The sequence below is a fragment of the Propithecus coquereli genome, unplaced genomic scaffold, assembly GCF_000956105.1.
Source record: "Propithecus coquereli isolate 6110/MARCELLA unplaced genomic scaffold, Pcoq_1.0 Scaffold28, whole genome shotgun sequence".
NCBI lineage: Eukaryota > Metazoa > Chordata > Mammalia > Primates > Indriidae > Propithecus > Propithecus coquereli.
Genome location: NW_012148396.1, coordinates 9121578 through 9133657, shown reverse-complemented (window position 1 = coordinate 9133657; position 12080 = coordinate 9121578). Strand labels below are relative to the sequence as shown.

The 12080-nt window shown below is 42.2% G+C and overlaps 1 protein-coding gene across 3 annotated transcripts in view; it reads left to right on the top strand.

The window, feature by feature from the left end:
* Nucleotides 1–12080, top strand: part of TRAPPC9 (trafficking protein particle complex 9) — a 660607-nt gene that overhangs the window by 98216 nt on the left and 550311 nt on the right. For all 3 annotated transcript variants that reach the window (XM_012648143.1, XM_012648141.1, XM_012648142.1), the window contains one exon: nucleotides 3428–3554. In XM_012648143.1, the coding sequence (XP_012503597.1) occupies nucleotides 3428–3554 (127 nt within the window). The remainder of the gene's footprint in view (nucleotides 1–3427; nucleotides 3555–12080) is intronic.

Sequence of the window (12080 nt, the reverse complement as noted above, 5' to 3'; positions counted from 1 at the left end):
TGTATTGAAACAGCACCCTGTACCCCATAAATATGTACAATTATTATGTATCAAAAATTAGAAAAAGGACATGATGGCAACATCAGTCATACAAAACCCACCAGTTCGTAATAATACTAAATAATAACTCATTGGTCATCACTGGAAGTTCTTTTTTTTTCTTTTTGAGACAGGGTCTCACTCTGTTGCTCAGGCTGGTTCAATCTTAGCTCATTCCAGCCTCAAACTCCTGGGCTCAAATGATCCTCCTGTCTCAGCCTCCCGAGTAGCTGGGACTATAGGCATGAGTCACGCCTGGCTAATTTTTTGTTTTTTGTAGAGACAGGGGTCTTGCTTTGTAACCCAGGCTGGTCTCAAATTTTTAGTCACAAGCAATCGTCCCACCTCAACCTCCCAAAGTCCTGGAATTATAGGCATGAGCCACTGCACCTGGCCATTGCTTGAAGTTGGTAGGGCAACAATTCTCCACTCAGTAAATAAAGGGAAAGATTGTATCATTTATTGCTATCCTGTCTGCATCATCTGTGTTAGGACAACCAAAGGGTTGATGAGGGAAAAATCCTTCCTTTTAGATAAATTCTAGGTTATAAGTGCAGAGAAATTAAGAGAATTAGAAAATCACCAGTTTGTGATCCCTGATGAAATAATGGATCTGCAAAAATTTATAGTAGATGCTTAAATTCACTAGCAGAAAGGTTGATGGGGACTTTATAACAGATGGGCCATGTTGACAATTGAGCATGAGCATTTAACTGTGGAAATCCCACTAAAATGACAATGAGATCCCTCGGTAGTAGTGGGAAAGCCAAGGAGCAGTCCATGCCCCTTGTGCCCAACAGTCACTTCAAGAGACAGTAGGCAGAGGGGACGGGTATTTGTATACACAAGGAGTGCAATGCGTACTACCCGAAGGATGGACATATTTGAAACACGGACTTGGGGGGGGGGAACCAAGGGCAACACACGTAACCTAAACATCTGTACCCCATAATATGCTGAAATAAAAAAATAAAAAAATAAAAAAAAAAAAAACAGCAATACCTCACACAGAGGATTGTTGTAAGAATTAAGCAAAAAAAAAAAAAAGAGAGACAGTAGGCACCTCTGCACGTGAGTTTGATGATAGCGCTGAAGCAGGAGACAGCTGAAAATTACTGTGTGAATTGATCATATCCGAGATCTCTGCTCCTGAAGCAGGTGACTGTCCCTTTCCCATGCCAGCAGAAGATTAGTATTTGACTCCCTGCAGGGTAAAAGAAAGCATACCTGGCTGGGAGTCATGAGGCACAGCTGGAGAGGTGTGCCCTGCTGCACTCAAGGGGAATAAGAGAATACTGAGGTACCCCTCCAACGTACCTGGCCCTCCACAGAGCTCCAAGAGCGCTCACTGCCAGGCCTTCCTCCCACACAGGAAATTCCTCCACAGGAAAATGACCAGACCTAAAGCACAAGCATGAGGGTGCCTGAGGATGGCACAGCGAGACCACCTGGTGGTGAAGCCCACTGCTGCTGTGCTCCCCCTCGCTATGCACTGTGTACATATTTTCTCTCTAGAAATGCCATTCAGAGCTTAGCCAAGTAATACACTGTGGTGACTTTTCCTCGTTGGATAACTTTGCAAGTGGCATTAGGTATCACAAATAGATTCCTTTCCTTTATTTTAGCAGCATGAGAGTGCATACAGGTGTGGTATAATTCAACTTAATAAGATACCTAAACCGTAAATGCTCTACCAAACATTTAGGCAAATTAGACAATTTGCATGATATCAGCTGGAGCCCTTAGAGAGATTTTTTATCTATAGATTGAAAATGATTTGATTATTTAAATAATTTTTTTTCATGTTGTAGATTAACTTTACTATGTTATATTTAAAAATAATTCTGGTCACTTTTCTGCCCTCCTGCTTCTTAAAGAATGATGCTTAGACACAGAAAATTCCTGTGGCAGCAGTTTACCAATGAATATCCCTGTGCCCGAGACCTATGAAGTCTGTGCCTCGATATTTATTATTTATGGTCACCAGCCTTCCTGGTGCACTTGGCTTCACTCTGCAGCCATTTACTTCTTCTTGGTCCTCTTTCTGCTGTTTCTTTCAGAGCAGCTATCTGATAATGGTCATAATAGCTATAATCATTTCAATTGAGTCAGTGCTTATTTCTATCAGTCACTATTTTTTAATGCATTATCTCATTTATCCTTAGTAATTCCTTATGTAGATACTACTCTTACTGCAGGAAAACAAGACTGAAAGGTTGAAGAACTTTCCCTAAAGTGGTAGCATGACAGGGAAAGACCAACACATTTGTTGGAGTCTGGGGCTAACCTCACTGCTCTGGTCTTGTCCCTGGTGATCCCTCTGCTGCTGTTCTCTTCCACACGTCTTTCCCTTTAGCAATAACTTTGGTGTTTTACAGAGAAAATAGATGCCCGAAGGAGTGAACTCCCTAATCCCCAATTCCTCACTTTTCTTTTTTTTTGGAGACAGGGTTTCACTCTGTTGCCTAGGCTGGAGTGCAGTGGCCTTATCATAGCTCACTGTAGCCTTGAACTCCTGGGCTCAAGCCATCCTCCCACCTCAGCCTCCCAAGAAGCTGAGACTATAGGTTTGCACCATCACACCCAGCTAATTTTTCTATTTTTTGTAGAGATGGGGTCTTGTTCTTGCTCAGGTTGGTCTCAAACTCCTGGCCTCAAGTGATCCTCCTGCCTTGGTCTGCCAGAGTGCTAGGATTCTAATCTTTCCTTGGTCTCAAGTGTTTCATTTGCAAAATGGGGACAGTAATGCCCACGTTCCTGAGCTGCTGCGTGCTGGGTGCTCTTGAGCTCTTTTGTGCTATGGACAATACCGAGTCTGTGAGCACGTGTCCAGAGCAGCCACGGACAAGAAGCAAACATTATCACCTGCATCCTCTTTTCCTCCCTCTTTATGAAAGGGATGTAGGCTGGGTAGAGAAAAACAGTTGTATCTCAGAGAGCCCTGTATTTGCATCAAAAATATTGATTTGTAGTTATTTGCCTAAATATCTGTTCTATAGATAAATTACTAATACAAATTTCTCAGGGACAGGTCCTGGCATTTTGCTTGATACCTAGTAATTGCTCAAAGAATATTGTTAAGTTATAAAATACACCGATTCTGCAGTCCTGCCTAGTTTCTTAGAATTTGGTAAGGGTTTATTTTCTTGGAAAATGGAAATCTAGAGGATGGTAACTTCATTTCATTTTCATCCACAGGCCCTTAAGTGGAGCAGTTGCTAGTGGTTTCCACATAAGATGAATAGAGCTTCTCTTTGTTCTTGTCTCTTGTGCTCACTGCCCCTTTACTTATGTCAGAAGATTGGACTATCATGAATTGCTCAAAATAAAATAAAAGCCACTCACTGTTGCTTAACCAACATTTATTTTGTTTTTACTTTCTCTTCAGAAAAGAAAGACGTGACTCAAAGCCTAGAGAACTATACCTCCAAGTGTCCTGGGACCATGGAGCTCATCACCCTGCCAGGCGGCCTCACCCTGCCCCCAGTTCCCTTTACCAAGCTGCCCATCGTCAGGTGAGCGGGAAAGGCATGCTTCATCCCAGATGTTTTCCTCCGCTCTGATCACGAGTAGAGATCTCAGAAGAGCTTCTATTTTTCGTTGGCTGTGTATCTGGTTCATTATCTCATTAAACTCGACAAAAGTGCTGTGAAGTATAAGTATTGTAGAAATGAGAGAGTCGCAGCCAGTGACATTCTGTAACTGCTGCAGTCCCACGCCTGTTAAATGGCAGAGCCACATGCAAACCCAGGTCTGCCTGGTTCCGAGGCTCGAGTCATGACTCTGTGTGGTGGTGGGAACTGACCTGACCATATTACTCTTCTCCTTACAAGCTTTCTGTTTTTTCCCTTTTCTTTACCGTACACCCCAACAGCACAGGAGTGGGCAGCTCCTTGTACACATGGCACTTTCCAGCTTTGGCGACTTTGCTCATGGCCTGCATCTGCCTGGCAGTCGTTTTCCTCTCCTTGACTTTATCCTGTCTAATGCCCATTCCTATACACTCATTGCAAGCCCAGTTTCTAGGAAGCCTTTCCTGTTCCTGCCTCCATGAGAAGCGAGCCCCCTGGGTTTCCGTGGCACGCACCCATGGTGTTTGCCACTGTGTGCAGTCCTGGAATTACCTTTCTATGTGACTCTCTCTTCTAACAGATTGTAAGATTTTAGGGTGGAGACCCTTTGGCACATGCAAAATGGGGACCTAAGAAAGATTTATAAACTAATCTCATGATTTCTGAATTTCTGAAAGATTTGTTTGAATGCTAAAATGAAAGAGTTGAAATTTGATGTTTTGCTGTTGAGTACAAGTGCTGTAACCTTAGGATTTGATGTGATGAAGATGCATCTTTAAAACTCTCTTGGCTTGGCTGTGGTTTCCCAGGTTCCACTTGGCCTTGCGGTGCAGTGAGCTTTGGCTCACAGGCTGAATGTGTTACATGAACGGGTCACTTACTGGGGATCAGTTTACTTACTTCCTTCCACCCCCTGCCAGATTTAGAATGAAAACCCATGGCATTAAGTTATTATGAGAATTCAATGAAGCAACATTTGCAAGCATGTGGTATAGTGCTTAATAAATGTTAGTTTTCTTTCTCTCTGCATTTCTTAGTACTGCCAAATGAAGTGTTTTTGTTGCCAAAGTGAGAATTGTGGGGGCAGAAAGTGGTGCTGTCCACCAAAGTCCCCTGCAAGTCACACTTGAATTTTAAGAAGATGTTCTGAAGGGAACTCGTGAGGTCATTCATCAGACAGAGGTGCAAGGTTCAGCATCCAAAAGGCTAGGCCATGGCCTGAGACACCATTCTGGCTGCTTCTTGGAATGTCTCAGAAGAGACTTGCAGCTCCATGGTGTGGGGGCCCAGAGGAAGGGTGTAGTCATGCTGTTGTGTGTGCTGCCTCCTTATCACTGGTGCAAACTGGAGAAGACAGGGCTCTCTTTGAGTTTTTCTATAAGTAAGACTTAAAGTGGAATGTATTTGATTGGGGATTAAAGGCATAATTCGTTTTTTAAAAATTAAAGACTAGAAAAGCCTTTCTTAATAATTTTTTATCTGCATCATGACTTAGATCATTGTTAAATTTAGAAAACCTTGCATAATAGGACATTCTGAACCTCACAGAACATTCTGGGCTTTTGATACTGTATCCAGATCTCTAAGTACTCAGGCCTCTTGTTCGTGAAGCTGGGGAAAATTGGTCCTTGCAGGTCCTGGGAACCAAGGAAGAAAAGTGCTTGTTTTCCTCACAAGACAGCAGAAGAGAAACAGGCTGTTTCAGTGAGGCAGTCTTGGAATAGAAGTTAGAGTCCTTGAGTTTATCCTTCTCTAGCATGTGACCTTGGGTAAGGATGTAGCATCTTTAAGCTTCATTTGCCTCATCTCTAAAGTGGGTATAAAATTGTTCCCTCACAAGGTTGTTTGGTTTTGTTTTAGCTGAGCTGTTACATACAAAAGCATGGAGCACAGTGCCTGGCTCATGGTAAGCACACAGTAAATACTAGTTTTCATCTTGGAGACGTTTTTACATGTTTTTCAGACAGTACATTGATTGAAAAATACTATAATATTAACATTTTCATCCCTTAGCTGTCTAAAAACATTGAACAGATTGGATAAAAGTATGACAGTGTAACATTTAGGCAACTGCTCTTTCATAGATCTGCTGTGCACATCCTGTTTTTCGGGGTGGCCGTGTGTCCTTTCACTGTGACAGTCAGGGTCTTTGTGGCTCGTATTGCACAGCCCCCCTGTGAACAGCTCTCTGCGTCCTGCTTGGCGTCCTGGTGCCGCTGCTCTTGCCAGCCTGCTCATGGACTACTTTTTAAAATCTGATTTTGTATACTACCCACCATCTGTATAGATACGTTTTTTATGGTTTTCCGGAGACTTTTAGCTAGAGAAATAAGCCCTGTTTGCCCTGGTGACTCATTCATTGCGTCATTCATACCTGGTGTCATTAAAAACTGGAAAGAACTACTGCATGAGATTCAGTGCAGGAAACAGCTCACAGGAACATTATCACTGTTGGCAAAATGGGAGGGAATTTCCCTGCAAGATTTGGAGTATCTCAGAGTATCTCACAGCCGGCTTTGTTCCCTATCAGTTACAGAACAAAATCCAGTTTGCTTGCTTTGCATGGCTTACAAGGCCCTCTGTGGCCTGCTCTGTCTCCAGACTTTCTACTGTGAGCCCCTTGTTCCCCTGGTCCCACTACCCTTCTTTCCCTGTGGAAATACTTAGAGTAGGTAAAATGTGTTACTCCTTTTTTCAGGCTTTATCTTCTGCTTGAAATGCCTTTTTTCCCTTACTCTTCCTGACAGTACTTAGTCATCTTTCAGGATTTAGTTCAAGGATTATATTCTCCATAAGGCCTTTTCCTAAGCCACCTAGGTAGAAATGACTGTGCTTTCTATATGAGTTAGGAATTATTTGAGCTGTAAAGCACAGAATGCCTAATAATGGATAGCCAATGGAAGGTTATTTTCCTTATTTATTGAGAAGCTGGAAACAGGTGGCCTCTCTGCAACTCTTTCTTTACCTCATGATTACCAGATAGCTGCTGCAGCTCCAGGGCAAGAAAGGAGAAGGGGTGTGTCCAGGGATGAAATTGTGGCACATAGAGCTGAAAAGTCCAGGCAGGAATTCAGGTGGGGCTGGAGTCCAAGTTCAAATAACCTTGTCGGAACTTGGTTTCTTGCCTTCTTTTAGCTCTGTCTTCTGCAGTTGTTGGCTTTAATTTCAGGCCCTAGGTGGTATCAGAGTGCCAGTAGTAGCTCCAGACCTTACATCCTCTTCCTATAGTGTCCAGGAAAAGAGAGAAGGTGCCTTTTGGCAACACCTGTGAGGGAAAGATGAAACTTTTTTCTTTAAGAGAAAGAATGTCTCCTTGCTTTCCACTGCCTCTCATGGGGTTGTGGACTCAAATCTGAGTCAGTCTCCCCAAACCACATGGCTGAGAGGAGGGCATGTGTAGTTTTCCTAAAGCAAAACCTAGGAATTGTTGAGCACAGGAGAAGGGGGAAGTGGATGTCAGGAGGCATCCAATAAGAACATTACAATGAATGATGCCCAATTCCACCTACTCTATTGTGTTGCCCCAGACAAAAAGTCCAGTTTTGGTTTGTGAACTATAATGCTTATGAGTCAAGATAATACATTGATTAATAGCTGTCCTTCCCAAGTCAGAAAGCATTACTTTGGCAAAGCACCACCTTGAAGTGAGTACATACTTTATTTTACGAACTGCGTTTTGTCTTTCTTGCGTTTGTGACACTTCCTGACTCAGAGGCCTGATTATATGCTGTTCTGAGTAATAAATAGGTCTGTGTTTTTATTTGAAATTAATTTTCATATACAGATAAGTTTGCTTACTTTAATGTGCTTGCCAGATTTGACATTTGTGCTTTTCTCCTAAGTTTTTGTCATTTAAAAGTATGAAGAATTAGGATAAATGTGATATCCTTGCTCCATAATTCTTCAAGTTCTAGCATTTTTCTTTTCCTTGTCAAAACAAGATCTTTTTTCTCCAAAGACATTCCGTGGGTAATACTTCTAGAACAGACTATATGCTATTTTCTCGTCTAAAATTCTGTCATGATTACATGTGAAGGATACTACTGTACAAGAATTTCTTTAGGTTTCAGAAAGGAAGAATAATAACTAAAATTTATTGACATGTCTTATTTATTCAGGGCATTAATAAACTCTCCTCTTGTAAAATTGGGGAAACCATAGGATTCTGTTCAGTAGTCTTTTATTCAAATCCTATATTCTGCAATTTATTGTGTGACTCTGAATGAGGTATTTAACTTCCTCTTCTTGAACTGGGGTTGGTGATACATACCTCCCATGCATGGATCAGATGAAATGTTTGGAAAGTGCTTTGTAAGCACTCTGCAGATATAAGTTCTTACAGAGGCTTAAGGGAGTTTTGCCTCTAATTAGAAGTTACTTTACTCGTCCCTGTCAGTTATTACTTTTGTTTGTACATGCTAAATTAAATCAATTGAATTAAGTTCCAACAGGCTCTCAAGAAATGCTGATATATAACTATTTAGTTATTTATTAAAATTCATGTAACCAAAGCCAAAAAAGTCTCAGAGCTGAAAATCTGAAGAATGGGGTTATGTTGGCCCAAACATCTTTTTGCTCCCATATTAGCAGGCCATTGTCTTACTTCTCAGGAAACTGAAGATTTTCTTCACACTTCTCAGTTTTGGGGCTGGTGAGCTCTGGTGTGGGAATGGAGCTTCCCTGGGAGTTTGCCCTCCTGGCTGTAGACATGATGTTGGTTTTTAAAATAAAAGTGATGATACCAAACTATGGTCAGAAGCTACTGTATTTTGCTTGGTCTTTCTGTGGCAAAGATTTTATCTTTTGGAAAGCAAAGAATTGGTTTTTCTTTACTTCACAAAACCTAAGTGCCAGGACTGGTTCTAGTTACCCAGCTGGGGAGACAGAAGGTATATCTCTTGCCTTTATGATGCTGTTAGCCTAGTGGGGTCTTAAAACTGTGTTTCATTTGCTGTGCACAAAGGAAGTGTCACGGTGGGGGCTGAGGTGTATGGAGGAAGGGTGTTGGTTCAGTGGGGTGGGAGGGGAGTAGGTCCTGGAGGAGATATGTCTGGAGTTACCTAGGGGATGCGAGTCTGGGAGGGTCTTCCAGGCACAGAAGGCAGCAAGGGCAGGGAGGCAAGAGGAGGGTGACTTGCATTTGGGGAACGTAGAACGCCATTGCTTGATGCATCTGCTAGTTCCTGTGGCTGGACAGGGGGTAGGGGAGGCATGGGAACTGAGGCTGGTGAATCTTAGATCTCTGATCTGGAACTCCATTATCACTTGTCTGATGCACTGGGTGGAGCTCTTCCCATTCATTGCAAGTGATAAGAACCTAACTCACACTAGCTTAGGAAAAAAGAAACTACTGCCTCATGTAACTGGGGACTAGAAGAGAGTTGGTTTCAGGGATCTAAGGACTGAAATAAATGATCTGGCAAAAATGCAGTTTTTAGAACCTCTCAGGCTCAACTTTTCTTTGTGTTGTGTCCTATTTTCTTTCACTGTTGAGGAACTTTCTCCTTCTCATGGAGTAGACCACTCATAACCACAGATAGCTTGGTTCAAATCATCTCAGACTGGATCCTTGGAAGAAAAACAGCTGCTGTCTCTGGGCATACATGTATAAATGTAGGGAAAGGTTGGTTGGCCTGACTTTGTATTTTTTTGAGCCAGCTAAGTGTAAAGTGCTTATCAGGTGCCTATCATCCTCAACAAGAATCATCTCCTACATGACTATATTGTGACTATTAAAGTTAGCATCTTGACATTGATACATTCCTGCCATATAATTTGCACACCCCATTCAGGCTTCCCCAGTAGAAAAGTCCAATAATGCCCTTTATAACGAAAGCATCTAGGGAAGAAGCTCACAGGTAATTTTGTGGCAATGTATGTCTAGTCTCTGTCAGTTGGAATAGTTTTCCTGTCTTTCCTTGACATTCATCACCTTGGCACTTTTGAAGATTGCAGGCCAGTTGTTTAGTAGACTATTTGGTGTTTCCTCACTATTAGGTTGAAGTCATGCATCCTTGTAGGACTGTCACAAAAGTGATGCTCTGTTCCTCTCAATGAGCTCTTTCAGAATATACCTGCCTGATCTTGGATTGTCCCATTACTTGATTGGGGTGGCGTTGGCCAGACTTCTCCACTGTAGTTACTCTTTCTCCCTTCGTAATTAATAAGCATTTTGTTCCCAGGTACTTTAAAATTATGTAAATATCTCATTCCTCATCAGATCATTTCCTTCCTTCCTCCCTCCTCCTTCCCCTCCCCCTCCCCCTCTTTCCTCCCTCCCCCATTACATATTATTGTAATGATAAAATCTGTTTTATTGTTATTCTGATGCTCAAGCTGTGCCTGATTTAGCTGGTGGCAACCTCCTCAAAGTGGCTCCTGTGTCTTTTGTCACACAACCGTCATTCTTTGTGTCTCTTCTTCTGGCACAGAAAAATGCTCTAGGCTTATGTTATACTTTCCCTGCTCCCAGCCCTGTAGTCAGCTATTTCTCCAAAGAGCCCTGTTTCCTTTTGGTGGAGAATGGAATTTAGAATTAAGGTCTGGGTGCTGTATGTGTTCACTGGTATTGGAGGGCCACTGCTCTCAGTGGATATAGCTAGGCAATGTATCTATTTGTATACATATATTATAGATACCCATGTTTATGTCTGTGTTCATTTCTGTATCTGTATGTATTGAAAACCATGAGTTCATACAGATACCTCTAATTTCCAACACCTCAGGGTTTGTTCTAGTTTTCTCATATGTATAGTCCCATTTCACATTATCCTCAATAGAGTTACTTACTGACAAATTCCCGTTTGTTACCCACTGTTACCGCTGCCAGCCCTCTCCCCAGGCGGTGCTCTGACACTTTGTGCTGGGCTGCTGTGCCCACTCCCATGGGCCCTTCTTGCCCCACTTGCACTCTGCTTCCCATGCCAGCCAGCACCTGTGCCTACCTGGCTCTTCCCTCCCTGAGGACTTCAAGACTGAATTGTTAGGGTCAGGAGGGAAAGGAGAGGACACTTTTTGATCTGTTTTGATCAATAAATAAGCTTGTCCATAGGATCTTAGTCTAGCATGAACTAGACTCATCCAAAAATGGGTGATGCAGATATATATTTTGCCTTATTTCATAAAACATTGAGGCAGCTCATATAAATATTATTTTAAAAATAGTTAAGTGGCTAGAGTGAAGGGAAAGTAAGGGTGGAATAAGAAAATAGGGCGATGAATTCTGTTAGCACCTAGAAGTCCTAAGTTCCTACGTGATGGCTGGCAGTGGGAAGAAGCATGATTCTGATATAACTAACAAGAAGGAAACACAATTGGCTATAGGATCCTCTGTCTTTCGTAAGCAGACACCTGCCAGTCGTGCTGGGGAAATCACACCTCTTCATGGTAATGGGGTGGGAAACTCCTCTTGTGGATTCTCTTAAAGAGAACATTGTGGCATACTGAGTAACATCCTCAGCAACATCCCCACAAAGATCTAAGCAGGTTTCTCTTGTTGTTTTGCTATTAGTATTTGCAGTGTACACTGAATAAACGCAGTTCTCCGAGAGGACAAAGCAGTGTGGTCCTCTGTCACCTGGCTTACTGCATCCACCCGATTGAGAACAATGGGTGGACTGCTGGTACGTCAAGCACTCCTTTATGAATGTGATTTCTTATAAGTGAGCTTTTGGCAGGAGTTAGGCAGCAGAGGATGCAGAGTTATTATATATTCTCAGGCATCAGGAAGACATGGTAGGTGTCTTTTGTTGCTGACTGAAGGTGGCGGATCCATGTGGTCGGTACTCTCAGTACCTGGTCCGTGGCAGCCCTCAGTGAGTCTGTGTGCAGTGGTTAAGTGTTCACAGTGCACATAGGCTTGTCCCTGCTTCCTGAATCTTTGTTTCTCATCTTCGCCTGAAGGGAGGACAGCGCAGGTGCTGCGGACTGGTTTTCCCTTAGAAAACAAGTCAGGTATTACAAATCAGTAACATGTACATTTGAAGACTAAAGCTCATTGGTAGTGTGACAGAGTAAGTTGTTTGAAAAATATCTACATTGATGAGTAAACTATCAGACTTGCTATACAGAATTGTTAGATGTAAGCACATTTACTGTTGGAGATGCCTCATAATTATGATTTTGATTTTAGAATAGGTGATCAGAACCATTTTCTTAGTGTTTTTCTTAGTTTTTGACAAGAGAACGATTTTAGCAATTTATAGGAAAATACTTGTTCTCCGTAGCATGGGAGCATGAACTAGGCTCACCCCAAAATAGTTTCAAGTAATTATGATGTGAGTTAAAAAAAAAAAAGAGCCAAAATACATCCCTGTTTGAATTCTATTCCAGAATTCAATTAATCAAATATTTATTGAGTGCCTAAGATACGCCCAGCCCAATGCTAAATGCTGGGGTTTCGGTAATGGTCAAGCATGATCTCATCTTCTAGGAGGCAGCCAAGCCCATATTCAGGTACTACTGTTCAGA